At 51.8% G+C, this 17966-nt stretch overlaps 1 protein-coding gene and 1 long non-coding RNA gene across 2 annotated transcripts; one reads left to right on the top strand and one right to left on the bottom strand.

Annotated features, from left to right (window-relative positions):
- The first annotated feature begins 11146 nt into the window (after positions 1–11146).
- LOC108384833 (uncharacterized) lies at positions 11147–12306 on the top strand. The gene is made up of 3 exons (XR_001850138.2): positions 11147–11347; positions 11455–11522; positions 12227–12306. It is a non-coding gene; the product is annotated as an uncharacterized lncRNA (long non-coding RNA).
- Positions 12307–13446: 1140 nt separating this feature from the next.
- Positions 13447–17881, bottom strand: RBP5 (retinol binding protein 5). Its single transcript, XM_017642028.3, has 4 exons — positions 16547–17881; positions 16103–16281; positions 13935–14036; positions 13447–13500 (listed from the first exon to the last, which is right to left on the bottom strand). Exons 1-4 carry the CDS (start codon positions 16617–16619, stop codon positions 13447–13449), a joined length of 408 nt encoding a protein of 135 aa, XP_017497517.1. The 5' UTR covers positions 16620–17881.
- Between the last annotated feature and the right edge of the window lie 85 nt (positions 17882–17966).

Below are 17966 nucleotides of genomic sequence, written 5' to 3'. Positions count from 1 at the left end.
TGGGGGAAGGGGAGTCAGCCACCTAGGTTGTCTTTTGAACCCTGCCCGCAACCGCTGAAGATGCTTGTCCAGCAGAGCTAGGCTGGGGCCCGGCTGGGGTCAGGCCCAGACTCTAGCTTCTTTAGACAGACACCAGGCGCCATGGCTGCGGGCAGAGGCCACCCTCCCTGTTTCTCCAGGAGGGACACTCACCCAGGGCTTGGAAGGGAGCCAGAAAGCTTAGTGGAGGCTGGTGGTCTTGTCCTCAGAGGAGGTACGTGGAAGGTCAGCAGCAGCCTGCTCCCCCAGGACACACTCCTTCTGACCGGGTGGGCTGCCCTAGGGGGTCCTGCTGCCCACAGAACCGGCTCAGAGCAGCCCCACTGCCCGTGGTCTGACCGGGCTGGGGAGGTGGGCAGGGGTGGGGAAGAATCCGCTCCACTGCTGGTCACGGGGCTGCAACCCAGGGGGCTCAGAGGCATACATGGTGGCAGCCTTGTCCAATAGTCCTGTTTTCCCTTCTCTCCCCATTCTACCTACTACCACTGTCGCCAGATGCTGAGAATGGCTCCCCGCACACTCCAGTCCCACTCTTGGTCTGTGCTTTAAAGAGACCCTCTGGGAACCCTGTGGCGCCCTCACGAGCAGTCCATCAGGCCAGCTGGCCGGCTGCATTCAGGCAGGGTCTGTGGTCCCCTGGCTCACCATTAGTGATGGCTAAAACAGCGCCCAGCCCAGACACATGATCGTGAAATGTGTGCCACTGAATCTTCAGTATATGGGTAGGAAGTCTCTTTGCTTCCCGTCTCCCCTCTATGCTAACTCCTGGAAAACCCCTACCCCCCGCAGCCCACTACCACTTCGCTAAGTACTTTTCTACTAACACCCTTTGGCCCCTGACTTTCCCTCCTCCCCTTCTGCAGGACACTTCCTCTACCCAACATAAGGTAACTAAATACAGTTGTAGTCCAGCAATCTAATCACAGAGGGAGAAAAATCTAAAGATACAAAGTAGCTACAGTGGTACACCTCTGTCCTGTTCTGTGATCCTGTAATAGCAATAAGCAGCTCCTTCCAGGCTCTCCCTAGGCCCTCCCGAACGACCAGGCTCCTCCTCAAGCTTTACTTCTCCATTCCTCTCTGTCTAGGAGCATCCTTCCTTCATCCTTAGTCCAAGGCAGCGCTTGGGAGGCAATCCCTCTCCGCCCCATCCCATGGAGTCATCTCCCTGGGCCCATGCCCACTGCTCAGGTCCCTGGTGGCATGTTCTCCTCTAACTCTTCCTTTACTTGCCCCCCTCCTCTCCATTACTTTTCTCCCTTTCTCCTGTGTTATTAATTTCCTCCTCTTCCTTGATGCAAGCTTCAGCTCCAACAGCGTCCTCTCCTCTGAGCATTATGTTGCTCCATCTTCCTGGGGAGGCTCTGGCCTGGCAAGGTAGAGTTGGGCTTGGGAATTTTCATTGTCTCTTGAGTAATAGCACAGTGGAGATGAGGACCCCAAATATCATGGTCAGAGCATGTGATCACGCCTGGGGAAGGGGTGCTACAGGCAACCCACAAATGCCAAATGCTCTCAAGTGAATTGAACTCAGCGTTTTACAGCCTCACCCTCTTTCCTTTTTTTTTTTTTAGCTTTTCCCACAAGGCTGATTCCTCTTTTTCCTGGTAGATCACAGGGCAGGAATTCCTCCAGTTAATTCAAATAATCACAGACTCTTAAACTCTTTGCAAAATGAATCAAACAGAGTAATGGGATTTTACCTTTATGTTTGAAAAGGGGAGAGGAGAGTCCCAAAGGTATTCTCTGGGTCTAACAAACAATCTCACAAGTACTTACGTCTTTTGGAAATTGAAGAGGTTAGTTTAAATATTGTTTTCAGAGTAAAGTTACCAAAAGCCAACCAGAGCTGTAGACTTTGAAGGTTCATAGATTACATTGCACTTACCATACAGCCGTCATCTCTGAAGCCTGAATGTCTAAAAAGATTGCTTTGTACAAATTACACTTCCAAAGATGATATGAATGTAACAAGAACAGGATTATCTATTTTCACACCAGTGAGACGGAATGTTCCTGATTCACCACTTTGTCAGGTCTGCTCTCTGAAGAACAACCATGTCTGATTTTCTGCAACTCTAGGATAAGAGGGAACATGCTTTCTCCTCATTTTGCTGAGATCTGTTTCGTTAGCTTCTGTGGGGCTTGCTTTTTAAAGCCAAGCACCAGAATTTCATTATGGAGTATTTAGAGGGAAAGAAAGGCAGGCCTGAGAAGCTTAAAAGGTACAAAAGAAAAGAGAAAGTTAACCAGTGGAATATGGGACATCTTACATTTTTCATCTGTAATTGGGGAGACAGGTCTTTTCACTCCAGGGCAAGTGAGAGGGCTTGGCCCAACCTGGGCAACAGGGCTGTGGCTGGGGAAGGCTCCAGGACAGGAGGAGCAGAAAGTTACTGGAAATAGAGTAATTGTCAGTATGACCGTTAAAAAATCTGTAGTGTAGACACCACTTGCTGTCTGGCTCAGGGAGAACTGAAATCTTGGAGGTGGTCTTTATCTCAATTGACGCTTTATATCTCTGAGGCCAGGAAGATGTCTTACCTACCGACACCCAGACTTAACTTGAAGGAGAAGCTGAAGGAAAGTTCTGTGGGGGACATGCCAGCTGTCTATTTGCTTTAACTTCTCTATTTCAAATATTATTCTAATTTCTTTAGGCTCCTGGTTCTCCACCAATCATTCCCAGCCCCTGATAGTCTGTTATCACTGCCATTCCTTTCTGGGCCCTGAGCTCTGGTAGAAGGAGCCGTGGCCATGTGGAGGCACCGGGACCGACCTCTTCGAAATGAGGGGCGGAGAGAGGGAGGTTGGTGAAGGCAAGTAGAATTCGCCTCCGTGGACGACTCCTCAGGTCCTGGTCTGCACTGTCCTGCCCGCCCTGAGTTGGACACCTGGAGCTGGAGATACAGCTGATGCCAGAGGCCCTACCTTCTCACTGGATGTCTGAGCATGTAAGGTGGCTGAGTGCAGCCTGCTTGGCTCAGCAGTCCAGCCTGGGCCACTTCTTGCCAATTGTGGCAGAAGAAGGAGGTATGGGGCCCCGGGAGAGGAAGCCTACTGACACTTGCTGGTGAAAAGCCAGGACCTGCTGGAACTGCCCCAGGGGTCTGCCCAGGAGGAAGAGTGGCCGAGCCAGCCCCTGGATTACAGGGCTCTGGGGCCCAGTATTGTGTCGTCTCTCTGACCATGGATCTACTCTTTCATCACACACTATCAGCCCTAACAGTACTGGTGACTTTTGCATTTATTTTCACTTACCCTGATTTACTTTATTTGAAGAAATAAATCTCCAGGTAGATGCACTTCTGTCTCCCCTCATTGTTGGTCTCTCTGTGTGACTCTGGGAGGTCTAGCAAGACTGTTAGGTCCTTACCCTGGGGTCCTTGGGGCCCTTGCATGGGGGTTGTGAGGTCAAGATTATTTTCATAACAACACTAAACTGTTATTTGCTTTTCTCTCTTTCTCTTAAGAGTGTACCATGGAGTTACCAGAGGCCACATGAGGTGTGACATCCCCTGACAACCAACTTCCGTGCTGTGTGGCCTGTGTTTTAAAATATTCTCAGCTTTAATTTCCAATACAGTGAATATGAACAGATATAACCTATATAAACAGAAGCTCTTTGGGGTTCTCAATTTTTGAGAAGTTCTCAACGTTTGAGACCAGCTGCCTCTGGGTAACCCCTAAAAATAAAATAAAACAAATTAAACAAAGAAAGGCAAAGAGTTACAGCTAAAAGGCCAACGTATAAAGTAAATTAAAATGGAATTCTGAGCTGGTTTAATTTGGGACTTCTTTCTAATAGGGTGACCTGTTAGAAATTGTCTGGCTTGTCTGGGTCCAAGAGGTTTCCCGGGACACAAGACTTTCAAAACTAAAACTGGTTATTTCCAGCCCTTCAATCATCTGTTTTGTCCCCCTTGCCCATGGGAACCCCTCGAGAGCACGAGCTGTGTCTGCTCTGTGTGTAGGCCCCCAGACAGGTAAGAGGAAAAGGAGAAGCAAGCTGCAACCTGTAGGTTCAGTACGTTTGCAAAATAGAAAATGTCCACAAAGACAATCTAAAACAACTGTGACTGGATTAGAATACAGGGTTGTGGATGGCTGAGAACACACTTCTCTGTCTAGTGAAATGTCGGTAGTGCTATTAAATCACTTTAATAATGATCATTTTAAATACATTTACTTTATAATTATAATTATGACCAGACGGCTCTTTCTAAGCCAGATAAGATTACAAGGATGAGGCCAGGGGTCCCGAAGATGATGCTAGACCCTGGGTCTGGGGGCAGCTTTAATCCACGTGATTAAGGAGGAACCTTTGCCCTTGGATATAAGCTTAGCTCAGGCGCAGGTCCTTTCAACCTCAGGGAGCTTATGTCTAAAGACAAATGGACATCCCACTGTCCCAACTCTCCTCTGCATCTCCAGTTCTCTCACCTTCTGAGCCTGCTTCTGGGCCCACTGAGGGTTGCTACTTATTAACTGAGAAGGGGCAAAGGACAGATCAGGGAGAGGGGACAGTCTTTGAAGTTATCGTGGGGGATGGAGTACATGGCGTGAGTGCAGGACGTGCAGAAAGTTTGGATTTTACTGTTGAATTTAATGTCGCTGCTGCCACCTGCTGTCCTGATGGGGAAGGACCTTTGTGGGGACTGGGCTGGGCTCACTTGACCCCAGCATTTAGAGAAGAGTTTGTGCTCTCGGAATCCAAACAGTCATGCGAGATTGAGGGGGTCTGCCTCTACTTCTGTGATAGCCAGGGTTTCCTGTCTTAGACATCTTGCCCTGGGTCAGGACGCACGGGGCTTCTATGTCTCCCATAGGTGAGGAGAGAGATTCAGGAGAGAAGTGGACAGCAGAGGGCGCTGAGGAGCCGAGTGAGCTGGGCTGGGATCCTGGGCTTCTGTCCTTCAAGTGGAGATGCCCACCAACCAGGGATTTAGGATAAGAATGACTCTAAGGAGAGTTGGATCTGTCCTGCACGCTCTGCTATCTCCGAGTCATCACAGGTTTGCAAGTCAGCGCTTGACTTCCATATGTTAAGTGTATGTGGGCAGAGGCTAAATAAACTCCAAAGGGATGTCAGTCCTCATCTTGCTCCTCCGGTCCACCTGTCAGCTATCTGTTTAAAGTACCAAGCCTTCATGGCCCTCCCCAGCTTAAAGCTTTCAATGGCTGTGCCATCTGATCTGCAAGATAAAGGCCAAGCTACCAGTCTTATGGCTCACTCTTCATTCATAATTGGGGCTCTGTGCTGGCCCCCCCCCCCATACATGTCCTAGCCACACTGATGATCTTACAGTTTCCCAAACATTGTCTTGCATTTGCACATGTGACTCCCTGACCAATTCCATGTTCTTCAGTCATCAAAGACCAAAAGTTAGTATAATATAGGGGTTAAGGGGGGCTGGACTCCTAAGCCAGATTCACCAGGTTCAAATACAGAGAGAGCCTTGTAGAAGCTTTGAGACCATGTGCCTTTAAACATCTTCATCTGCAGAAGGATGAGGACAGTGGTGCTAACCACAAAAAGGCTGTGGTAAGGATTAGATGTGTTAATAATCAAAATTCCTTGGGAGACTGCCTGCATTTGGCAACCACTCAATATCACTACTTGCTTAGTGAGGGAAAAGAGCAAAATGGTTAGATCAGTGGTTTTCAACTAGGAGCAGTTGTGCTCCCCAGGGGATATTTGACAATATCCAGAGATTTTTGATTTTCACAGCTAGGGGGATGCTATTTGGCAACTAGTAGATAGAGGCAAGAGATGCTGCTAAACATTCTACAATCATAAGACAGCACCTCCCACAACCAAAAATTATCTGGCTTAAAATGTCCACAGGGCTGACATTGAGAACCTTGGTCCGGCTCCTCTACAGCCAATCTGTTTGTGTTCAAATCCTGGCTCTGCCTTTTTTGTTTTTTCTGCTTCTTCCTTTTATTTGTTAAATGACCTTTGGCAAGTTACTTAAACTCTCTGTTCCTCAGTATCTGTGATGGTTAATTTTGCAAGGCAACTTGACTAGGCCCAGGGATGGCCATGAGAGAGTGTTTCCGGAAGAGATTAGCATTTGAACTGGCAGAAGAACCTCCCCAGTGTGGGTGGGTGTCACCCAGTCCACTGAGGGTCCAAATGGAAAAAAAGGCAGAGGAAGGGAGGATTAGCTGGGACATGGATCTTCTGACCTAGAACTGGGATTTATACCATTGGCTCCCCTCATTCAGGCTTTAGCACTTGGAGTAGAATTACATGGCGACATTCCTGGCTCTCTAGCTCACAGATGGCAGACTTCTCAGACTCCATAATTGCTTGAGCCAATACCTTATAATAAATCTCTTTCTATATATATATGCAAGTGTATGTATATATATATCTGTTCCTCTGGAGAATCTGGACAATCTAATTTTCTTACCTGTAGAATGAAAATAATAATACGACACAGGATTCTAGAGAGGAGCAAATGAGATGAGAAGTAAATGCCCTGTATGTAGTAACCATGCCATGGATGTCTACCATTATTATTACTTCTTATGTGTCCCCTCCTCTGGGAAGCCCTCCTTGACTCAGGTTAGATTACTTTCCTGTGCTTATCAGCATGCTAGCACTTAACTCGACATATAACAAATCACCTGTTCACTTGACTATCTTTCTCACAAGCCTGAGCTCCTTGAGGGAGAGACTGTGCTATGGGTTTCAATATCCCCAGGACTGAGTGCAGGGCCTGGCACATGATGGTGCCCACCTGCATCTGTGGGGTGAGCTCCTGGGGTGTGCCAGAGAGGGAAGGTATGCAGCAGGTAGTGGAGTTTTCAAGGAAGGTGCCCAGGGAGGATGAAGGCATGTGGCAGGCAGGTGGGCCAGGAGCTGGGGTTGGCAATGGAGGTGGACAGTTCCAGACAGGGAGCCTAAGCCTCCTGCCTCTTGTCCTGAGCCAGGGTGTGGCAGTCAAGTCCACCCCAGCTCTCTAGCCCTGCCCCGTTTACTGTTCTCTACTGCCAGTGCTGGCCCCTGTCATGTGATGCTGCTACTACCTATTGGGTACCTTACCTTTTGTTGGGGAGAGCAGGCCCGTGAATGGAAGGGGTCGTTGAGAGGGTGTGGCTGGTCCTCCCCTGGGGCCTTGGCCCCTACCCTCTCTGGTCTTCACTTGGTAATAGCCCTTCTGGCACTGGGGTTAGATCTGGGCCTGGTGAGTGTTCTGCTTCTCTGCGTGACAGCAGCAGGTACTGTGTGGCAGGCTGGGGGACTGTGATCTCTAACTGTTGGGGAGGCCCAGCCGAACAGAAAGCCGCTGAAATACCTTTCTGCTGTCCTCCCCTTTCCGGTCATGGATTAGAGGGCCTCTGCACACAGCCTGCGCCCACCCGCGTTTCTCTTTTCCCTTCTTCCTCTTTTCAGCAAAGCAACCCCTGGCTCCAGGATCGCTGTGCTGGGCCTGGAGGGCTGGGGCGGACCCCAGGGATGCCTTACTCCATGAGGATCCTGACAGTGCAGGTGGGGCTCTCCCCTGCCATGCACATCTGGGTACCACCTCCCCTTATTGCTGCTGGTCTTCAGGACTCCACTACTCTGCTGTTCACAGAATTTGTCTATTACCTTTTGTCTTAAATTAAAAAGAAATTTATTGTGGTAAGAACACTTGACAGGAGATTTAACCCTCTAAACATGTTCTTAAGTGTATAATGTGCTGTTAACTCTGGGCACAATGCTGTACAGAAGATCCCAGCGGTCTTTTATAATCTAGCCTTGAAGGAACACGGTATCACTGCTGCGGTATTCTGTGGGTCTCACAGACCACCCGCCACAGTGTGGGAGGGGGCCGCAGGATGGGAACGCCGGGAAGCGGGGACCCGGGAGCCATCTTGGAGGCTGGCTATCGCGGAAGTAGATGTGTTATCTTAGTTCAATAACCGCAGAAGATCAGTTAGCAGCATGTTAATTTTGCTCCGTATAGTTGTAATTCAGCTGTATTAACTCGAAGGGAGTGCATTTAGGGACTCTGACCCTTTCCTCTTTCACCTTAAGATGCATCCCCTGCAAGCATCAAATAGGAGGATGCAGATCAAAGCACGACCAACAGGAGACCAAACACAAGGGGTGGGGCTTTGGGAGAATAACAATGGGTTAAAAAGGACCATGAAGCTGTTCAAAAGGAGAGAGAGAGGGCAGGAAGGAGAAGCCCTAGAAAGAAAGCTGTTTCCAGTCTCAGGGAAGGTCTCCTTAGTGTGAGTCTTGAGAATCGAGGGCTATGGTCCCACACCAGCAGATTATCCAGACTGACAGGTTCAGAGGCTGGAGACTGCAGGTTCGAATCTCCCACACCCAGTGGGCTTTGTGTGGACTTTCAAGTCTGAAATAAAGTCCTTTAGTGAAGGACTCTTTAAACACACTGTGTATGTGCCATGCTTGCTAATAGCTAGGCTGTTCTGCTGGGTCCTGCACCATCGCTTCCGTTCACAATAACGAGTTCATGGCAGGGAAGGCTGCACCTGAACCCCAGATAGTTGACCTGTGTATTACTCTCTGTTCTATTTCCCTTTTGTTTCCTCCAAGACTTTAATAAACCCTTATTCAAATAAGATGCACCCTTGTCCCATCTGTGCCACTCAGTAAGAAATGAGTGGTGGGGAAGCACCTTGTGAGGCATCAAAGGCACACAGATGTGACATGATTTGCTCAAGATCACCCAGTGAGGGAGTGACAGGGACCCTGGGGCAGCTCTCTGCCCCTCCTTGCCCACCTGCCGGCTCACCAATGGGCAAGCAGGGCTGTTGAGGCCCAAACTGAGGCCTGAAGGAGGGATCCTGGAGTGTCAGTAATGCAGAAAGATGACAGGGGACATGCTGCAGGGGATCAGAGGCAGGAGGGTGGGGGCCTCTCAGGCAAGAGGAGAGTGAGAGCAATCCACAGGGCAGGTGGAGGCCGCTGGCTGGTTCGCGCATCTGTGGGGATGGGGGGTGAGGAGCCAGGAGGGTGGGGGAAGTGATCACAGAGGGGTCCTGGCCTGGGCAGAGCCCCTGCCTGGGGGCTCAGCCCCTTGAAGGGTGTGGCTTCAATGTATACCGTGGGGGCGGGGCCCCTGAGGGACCCGCAGGTGAGAGTGGGGCCTGTCTCCCCAACTGCCCCTGTGTCCTGCGCTGAAGCCTCCCTTTTGGCTGGCAGGGAGGCAAGAGGGCTGTTGCTTTGAAGCTTGTAGGCTGGCCGGCAGGCACTGAAGAGCCATCCAGATCTGGGTGGGGGGCTCTGCAGGGCAGGGCAGTGCGGGCTGGCACCTGTCCTCAGTGGGTGAGGGGTTCTGGTCTGGAGCCCGGGAGGGGCAACAACCCCCCTCCTTCACCGTCCCCCAGACGCCGTACCTGCCTGCACAGCCAAGGTGAGAGCCGTACTGGCTCTGAGTCTCTGGCGTCAGTCATTCACACTTTGGTGTGAATATTAGCCACTGTGCAATCTCAGAGGCACTGGTAGTGATGCCTTATCCCTGACTATAGAACACAAGGATTTGCTTCCAGTTAAGAGAATTTCCATCATCAGGTGAAGAGGTAGGAGGCAGTAAGAGCAGGAATAGCTAACATTCCTCAGTGCTTATTCTCTTCCGGGCACTCTGCTGAGTGATTTTCACGGAATCTTCAAAAAATTCCCATGAGGAAGGAAGTCCTCTTGGTACTGCCTTGTATGACCAGCACATGAGGCTAATTTACTGAAGGCTGAGTAGTGGGACACCAGGGTTGCTAGTAAGCTAGCAGTGTGGCACCAGGGTGGCCTCACCTGACCGCTGTGTAACACTCCTTCCCAATTTTAGCTGCCATTTTAGAACTTCTGAATTAAGATTGATCCATGATCCCAATGGATCATGCTGGCTATGCTGCTGGGGGTGACCCAGTGCCTGGGCACTGTTCATGGGGGCAGAACAGAGGCTCCTAGAGCTGCCTCCTCCCTAGTGGCCAGAACAAAAGTGAGGCCAGAGGGAAGTGAGCCTTGGGACTGGGTGGGTGTGGGGACACAGGAGCCTCACCCCAGCTGATGGTGGTCCAGTAGTCCTTGAGAAAACAGAGGTCCTCTTGTTCTTGCTGGGGAGTGTGGGAGGTCAGCTCCATTTCAGGCTCTGGAACCTAAATGGCCTTGGTGAGAGTGGGTGTTCAGGATGGAGCATAAGCTGGCCAAGGGCCATCCTGTTAGCTGAGATTTAGGGGAGGACGAGGGCCTGGAGTGTGCTGATTCTGGCCCCTGGTTAGCATGGTTGCTGCTGGTACCCCTGGCCCAAGGGGCCTGGGCTACCATCTTTGTTTCTTTTCTCTCTTTCTTCCATGCAAGCCCAGGTCGGCTTATCAGAGTCCCACCAAGTCCCATCACCCACTTCCCTTTCACCTCCTGCTATACCTACATGGTCTCCCCATCCTCACCTGATTCTGTAATCACGGACACAGCCCTGGGATGCCTCCAGGTCAGGCCCTGGGGACCCTGATGGCCTGGGTTCTTCATGACTGAGGGGGTTAGGATGGAGGGCAGTTGGGGAAAACACCTAGAGAGCCAGGTTGTGTATGGGAGGTGGTCCCAGGCTGGGCAGGAAGCTGCAGTGGAGGAAGGGTCTTTGGAAGAGCAGGCAGGGAAGGGGTGCAGGCCTCCACCCTCATCTCCATCCCCACCCACATTATGGACCACTGGTCTTGTACTGACCTTTGGGAACATAGGCCTGGATCTGACTGGTCCTTGCTGCTTAAGGATGGCATTTGGGTCAGGGAAGGGGCCAGCGTGGCCAGGCCTCTGCTCTCTCTTGGGATCCTAGGATTTGCAGTGGCTTCTAAGGGTCCCTCACTGCCAATAGGGATCCAAGCACATTACAGGATCTGACTCCTGGCTGGGGTGGCCTTTGTGCTTTAGGGTCAAGGAATTGCCTACCTTGCCTGAGCTTCCTTTCATCATGCAGGTCTGGGCACATGGGGTGGGGCCGTGTGAGACAGTGGCTGAGCAGAGGGGGCATTTGGTGCTAGACTTTGCCCCTTCTGCCTCCTCTGGGCCCCCAACTAGAATGCAGAATGTGGACAGAACACAGTCCACTGACTCAGCAGGCACATACCTGCTTCTGTCCAGTCCACTGTTGGGCAGCTTCGATCTGGACTGACCTACAGGATCAAGGCTAAAGGATCCTTTGGAGTTTAGGCTGGAAGGTTGCTTGTGAACATGTAGTGCCATCTGGGCCTGCCCAAGGGGCATGGGTAGGGATGTGGAATGGGGCTGGCTCAGCAGGTGCAGTTATTCCATCTTTCGTGGAATAAACATTTTGGATTCCTGATCATCTCCAGGGTGAGCAAAGTCAGAGTTGGTCCTGGGTTCCACAGCCCTGTGTGCCCAGGAAGGGCTGGGGTGGGACACCATCCTCTACGGTTGTTCTCCCCTGCCTTCTTCACTAGGATGCCTGGTGGCCATCTCTTCCAGATGGAGCAGCCTGATTTGAATGAGAGGTATGCATCTTGTCAAGGTGAGTATGTTGGTTAGGTGTTGGTGTATGTGCGTGTGTGTGTGTGTGTGTTGAGAAGATGAACCTTGCGGGATCTCTGGCTCCCATGGCAGTGAGCAGCGCCCCCTGCTGCCCACAGGGGAAACAGTGGCCGGGCTTCCACAGTCTCAGTAGGTGGGGCTCCCACACCCTCTTGGAGATGCCTCTGAAGCTGCCCATTCTGGAAATCCAGGCCTCCTGTTGGATTTTGGCTCCTGCGGTGGGGGGTGGGTGTCCAGTGCATGAGGTGGACCTGCAGTGTGGATGGTGTCGATGCTCATGGCACAGGAGTTTTGGGGGATTGAGGCTGCTTTAGTGAGGGCCTGACGGTCACCACAGAGGCCTGTAAGCTCCTGGGTCAGGCCCTCAGGCAAGACTCCAGTGAGGGTGCTGGCCTGACATGAAGAGCGCAGAGGACAGTCCTGTGGGGAGAGGCCAGGACATGCACTGTGAACTCAGAGTGGGGACTTAAGCAATGAATATACATGGAGCATCCCCTTCTGTTTTGCTGTGTCTTGGAAAGGGTCAAGGCAGGATCCGGCAGCCCCTGGTGCTTCTGCTGGGGGGCTCTGTCCAGAGGAGGGCTCTCTGCTCCCCACTCTGCTACAGACATCTGCAGAGAAGCTGGGCATGGGCAGGGAACAAACTATTCACTCCCACTCTAAGTTCTTTTCTTTCTTTTCCAGATTCATTCCAGGGTGTGCGGCAGGATCAGTGGTGCAAGCCCAGTTCTTGGCCAGAGCCCCAGTGTCTGTCCTGAATGTGTGTAGGGGGCTTAGCCATTCAGGAGGGGAGGGGTGTTCATCTATTGAGCACAGGCAGGGACTTACCCATACTCCCTCCCCTATTTCCACCCCTCTGACCTCCGCCCCCCTCCAACTGAGCTCCCTTCTCTCTGACTCTTGCCCCTCAGGACTTTTATTTATGAAAGAACCAAGGGCCCAGGGAGATAGGGGAGGGACGGAGGCAGCCAGAGGCCCTGACCCTGAACAGGCCCCACCCTTCTGGGCTGTTTTCCAGGGCAGTGGTTCTGGGACCCTCAGGGAGAGGCCTCACTGTCCTTGGTTCTCCCCTGTCTCCAACCTTTCTGGCATTTAGGCAGAGGGTCACTGTAGCCAAATCTGTCTGTCTTCTCCCTGCTGTTGTCTTCACACCCCCTGTCCCTCATCTTTGTAGCCCTTGATCTTCCATCTGCTTCCTTCTCCAGTCTTTTCTGGCCTTCTCACTGCCTGTCCTTCTCAAAGCCCACAGGGAGGCCAGGTCACTATTTAGATGCTTCCAGCCTCCCCCAGGGCTGGACGGGGGTCTTGCCCTGGCCCTTCTGTCTTTCCCCAGCATGTAGGATGGAAATGTGAGGTAGCCAGTGTTCTTCAGATGTGGGGACACCTGGTCTATTGAACTCTGGGTGGGTGGGCCTGCCTTGGGCCTTGTTCTCTCCAGCACAGGAGGCTTTATGGAGAAAAAGGACAAGGAAATGGACAAAAAGACTACCAGCAGCTCCTGTTTAAATCCCAGAACCCCAGGCACAGTTTACAAAAGGTCCACCAGGAGAGTTTTCACTAGTCCCCAAATGCTTGAAGCCGATGGGAAAAAGAGGCCAAATGAACCAAGGAGAGTTGTGACCACGACCACTCATTGTCAGGGGCGTTTCCCCTTGCCTTGTGTCTTTCATCCAGGAGGCCAGACCTTAAACTGGATGCGACATCACCAGTAGACAGTGCAGTGTGAGAAAGGACTTTGGCCTGGGGGCTGCGGTTACAGATTAACATGTGGAGTGGGGAGGAAGGACCCAGAGGGTGTGTGAGTGGCCTGAGAAGGGGACTGCTGACCTGGGACAATCGGGGCTTGAAGGGGCACAAGCAAGAGGAGGCCTGGCATGGTTTGGAGGGGCCCAGATCCTCTCTGGCTACTTGAGCTTCCTGAAGACCTGCTCGCACACTGCATCCCTGGCTGTCAGCTGCTGCGAACAGAGGAGGAACGATGAGGCGAGAGAAGGTTCTTGCCAGCTGGGGCTCCTTTCTTAAAATTTAAGCCTTGACCTCCAGTGAACCTTCCAGGGTACACCATCTAGGACATTTGATGTATGGGGCATGGTATTATTGCTCTAAACCTTCAGTGCCTCACCCCAGAGGCAGGGAGGTAGCTGGGACAGGGAATGTGAAGCAGCTGCATCTCCATGTCTCCAGCTGTGACTTACATCCACTCATCTGACTTGCAGCCCGGGCCACCTGGGCCCCTCTCTTTCTCCCTCTTGCCACTCCTCCCAGTGCTTGTTTTTCCTTCCTCAGTTGCAGGGCAGGGGCTGGAGCACTGATTTGATTTGGGCAAGGGGATGAATCCTGCCTCGAGGCCCCCCTCCCAGACGGGTCATCTGCATGCCCTCACCCAGCTTACCAGATACAACTTCTCTCCCTCCAGCCAGTGTCTCCAGCCTCGGTTGGGGACCTCCCCTTTCTGCACACATACCAGCTGCTCTGTCTCCCAGGTTACTATGGTCTACAGGGAAAGCAGGAATTAAGGAAGATGGGGGGGGGGCAGGACACCCAAAAGGCATCCGACTCATTCTGGCTGGGCTGCCGCCCAGAAACTGTGTTGCTCCAACCCCTTCCTTCTGAGCAAGAGGCCTGCTCCCATTCAGCAGCCTGACATTTCCCAATTCTGAAATCTCCTTGGGGAACCCACAGTTTGTCTCCAGTGATCACTGGGGTGGAGCAGGTGGAGAGGACAACCAGGGGTAAAACTGGTATGTGTGTGCTGCAGAGTGGAGATTGTGTCCCCTGGATACCTCCAGTTGAGCTGGAGGGGTCTTTTGGAAAGAAGAGAGACTGGTTGGGGCTCCCATCAGGGAATTTCTTCTCTCTTCTTTCTCATTTCAAGGACAGCTGAAGTGTCCCTGGGAATGAAGGAGGAGGTTCCCTGAATCACAGCTGGCTGGGCCTGGGCATTCCAACCCACATTTATTGAATCCTCCCATAGGAGAGGTCTTCCTGAACAAGGAGCTCAGAATCTTGATCAGATAGAGCAGTAAGCAGGGATCTGTACCAGGCAAGGGAGGTGGGGGCAGGAGAGGGGAGGGAAGAGCCAAGGAACAGAGGTGTTAATTAGTTGGGGGTCATGGGAAATACCTAGCAAGGAAGAAACAGCATAGAAGTAAATAAAAAGGCCAAATAGTTGAGAGGAGCTCTAACCTAGAGTGTACGTGGTCAAGACCCTTGTATGCCATGGACCTTATCTGGAATGTAACAGATTATCACTGAAAGGGTATCAGTCAGGGAATGATACAGTCACTTTTCATTTTAGATAGATCCTTTGGCTCCAGTATGTCGGGTGGATTAGAGGAGGATTAAGACTGGAGGCCAGTGTTGGGCACCAGGTGAAAAATGAGGGCCTAAATTAAGAGAGAAAGACTGGCAAGGATCAGCGATGTTCAGTGGAAATATAATGGCTCATAAATGCTAGCCACATATGTAATTGAAAGATTTCTAGTAGCCACATTAGAAAAGTAAAAAAAACACAGGTGAAATTAATTTTAGTAATATATTTTATTTAACATAAAATATCTAATATATTATAATTTCAACATGTAATTAATATAACAATTTCTGAGAGATTTTACATTATTTTTTGTTGTGTCTTAAAAATCCAGTGTGTATTTTAAACTTATAGTACATCTCAATTTGAACTAGTTACATTTCAAGTGTTCTAGAGCTATATATGGTTAGTAGATACTTAATTGGACTACATATAGGGCAGAAAAGTTATAAAGACTTCTTGATCAATTAGATATGTGCGTGTGTGTGTGTGTGTGTGTGTGTGTGCGTGTTGGGGACACAGAAGTAAGGGAACACAAGATATTAATTGTGACTCCCAGGTCTGTGGTCTGGCCTGTTATTGCTATTAATAGAGACTGTAAATATGAAAGCAGGCATAGGTTTGCGTAGAAAGGTAATGAACTTGGGTTTGACCTTGGGGTATGCGGATGAAACTGTGCAGGCAGCTGAAAACTTCACCCTGGAGCTCAGGAGGTATCTCTGGCTGGAGAATATATGTCAAGGGAAGTTTATATATGGTAGTTGAAAGCATAGGTGTGGATGATTTAGCCATGGACGGTGTACAGATGAGAGACAGTCAAGAACAGAGTATGGGGAGGGGGAACCCCAGTTTAAGGGATTAATTGGGAAACTACAGTCTGTAAAGGAGACCAAAGGGAATACGTAGGAAACACAAAGAAAGGGGAGGCAGTTACAGAGGCAACAGGAAAAGAGACTCTGGGGTGACCAACAGTGTCACAGGCTAGAAGGTGAGCAAATATGTGCTTATTGGTCTGAGGATGACCTGCTCTTTCTGTCCTTTCAGCCGGTGATAAGAGGGGCCAGGGAAGGAGGAGGAGAGAGTGGGTTGGGGCAACACCAGGAAGGAGCCTGTTATCCTGGGGAGCCTGCAGCCTGTCATCTGGTCACCTTCCCTGGCTCTGGCTGGGGGAGGTTACTTTGTTTTGCCCCCAATTGTTGAGGCACCTCCCTGCTCATCCACGTCCCTTCCCTAAGCCTGAGAACACGTACTTGGCACTTGCGTCCATCCACGATCCGTAGATCCTCCTCAAACTCAACTCCCACCTCAAATTTCAGAACGTAGTTGCGGAAGGTGCTGAGCATCTTCACCGTCATGTGGTTGCCCTGATGGTCAATCTCCTTGTCTGGCTTGAGCAGCAGCACTATCTTCCTCAGCGCCAGGCCGATGTCTGCGGGCATGGAGTCTTAGCAGGGGTCCTGCCAGCCAGCTAGGGGCCACCCCACCCACAGCAGCACCTCAGGGCTCCGAGCTTTCCTGCAGCTGGGTCAGGGCCTGTGGGTTTACCCCTCCTAGCCGTGCCCCTGGCTAGAAATGGATCCCCAGTGCTGGAGCCTCTCCACAGCATCCAGCCCCAGCTTTCTCTTCTCAGTGGGACGGAGATGCGGGCAGGGAGAGGGAGGGAGGGAGGGGGCCGGGGAGGGTGAGGCCGTTACTTAGGGCTTGCAGGTAGTCCTCCAGGTTCTTCTGCGAGACAAAGCGGTAGTAGCCGGTGAGGTTGGGAGGCATTGTCTGCCCCGGCTGAGGTGGAAGTCAGGATTTCAGGAGGCTATAGGGGATGGGTGAGGAGGGAGGGTGTGCTGTCCAGCAGGTAAGGCAGAGACTCCAGGCCGGCCTCCATGCAGAGTACTCGGACAGGCTGTCTAAAGGTCTACGCTCACCAGGGATTTTATAGATCTGGGGCCCTGTTGCAATAAGAGTTCTGACCAGGCTTCCTCCTGCTGCCCACGGTGAATCTGGGGCTGGTGTCTGCAGCATAAGGGAGGGGCAGGGACCTGGCATGGTTGTGCCTGACCTTGGCGTTTCCTAAGGAAGGAACCTAGAGCAGGATCTGGGGGCTGTCAGTCATCCAAAGCTTGAGCCTTTCAGAAGGTCAGTTTTGGCCTTCAGTGCCTCTGCAGGAATGGTCCTGAGCTCTGAGGGGCAGTCTCCCCTGGGAGGGAGCTGGTCTCGCTGGGTGGAGGGGGGCCCTTCCAGGCTCACCCAGGGATGAGTTCTAACAGTGTCCTAAGGACCTAGGACTGAGTCAGGGACCCTGAAAGGTCTGAGGAGGAGAGCCATCTGGCTGGGAGCCGTGGTGAGGAAAACCCTGTAGCGCTGGCCCCACTGCTCTCTCCGTCCGCCTTGCTGAGCTGGGGCCCCAGCTCTTACGCTCTGGACTCTTGGTCCTATAGGGCCGTTAGCAGGGAGGCAGAGAAGCTGCTCTTCCCAAGCACAGAGGGGGCTGTCAGCCCGAGGAGGTGTTGAGTTCGCAGCCCGAAGCGGAGGGGTGAGGGGGAAGTTTGTTGACTCTTCTGGAGTCACTGATAGCATCACCCCTAGTCCCAGTCTTGTGACAGCCCGTGCTTACCAGATGCATTCTCGCGGTGGTGGTGGGCTGCCTAAGTTACTGTGTGCCCACCTCCAGCCGCAGCCCCCAAACCAACCTACTTCTCCAGCCTCAGAATCAACTGGGCTGCTTCATCATGGTTGAAGGTGGGAAAATCAGGGAGAGAGAGGCAGGGCGGGCAGGCAGTGGGAAAACTCCCACCTGGTGGTGTGAGCTGTCAAGATATGGGGAGAGGTGTGTGTTGGGGAAGGGGTGGTGCACAAGTATTTCACCCTTCCTTCAGCCCCAGAACCTTTTCCACCCTCTGCTGATCACCCCGTGCTGTCCTCCAGACCCAGGGCTGGGAACTGAAATGCAGGATTTCAGGTTCAGGCTCTGGGCTTTACTTCAGGGTCCCCAGGAGGAACACAGCAGGGACGTGCTGATGGAACGGGGGCCGGAACAGAGGTTAGTTCAGAGTTGGTGGGGGCGGCGGGAGTGGGGAGGGCGTTGGGGTGTTGTGTGTGACACGAATACTGCTCTTCCTT

The sequence above is a fragment of the Manis javanica genome, chromosome 15 (assembly GCF_040802235.1).
Source record: "Manis javanica isolate MJ-LG chromosome 15, MJ_LKY, whole genome shotgun sequence".
In the NCBI taxonomy this organism is placed as follows: domain Eukaryota; kingdom Metazoa; phylum Chordata; class Mammalia; order Pholidota; family Manidae; genus Manis; species Manis javanica.
Note: the sequence above shows the minus strand (reverse complement) of the source record. Positions and strands in the feature narration are given on the sequence as shown.

Bases quoted from the DNA above. Each gene is read 5' to 3' on its own strand.
- RBP5 (XM_017642028.3), bottom strand. From the start codon at position 16,619: ATGCCTCCCAACCTCACCGGCTACTACCGCTTTGTCTCGCAGAAGAAC. The intron at 16,282-16,546 runs GTAACGGCCTCA...CCATGCCCGCAG, and splicing joins GGACTACCTGCAAGCCCTAA to ACATCGGCCTGGCGCTGAGG. The intron at 13,501-13,934 runs GTAAGCTGGGTG...CTCTGTTCGCAG, and splicing joins AGGGAGAGAAGTTGTATCTG to CAGCTGACAGCCAGGGATGC.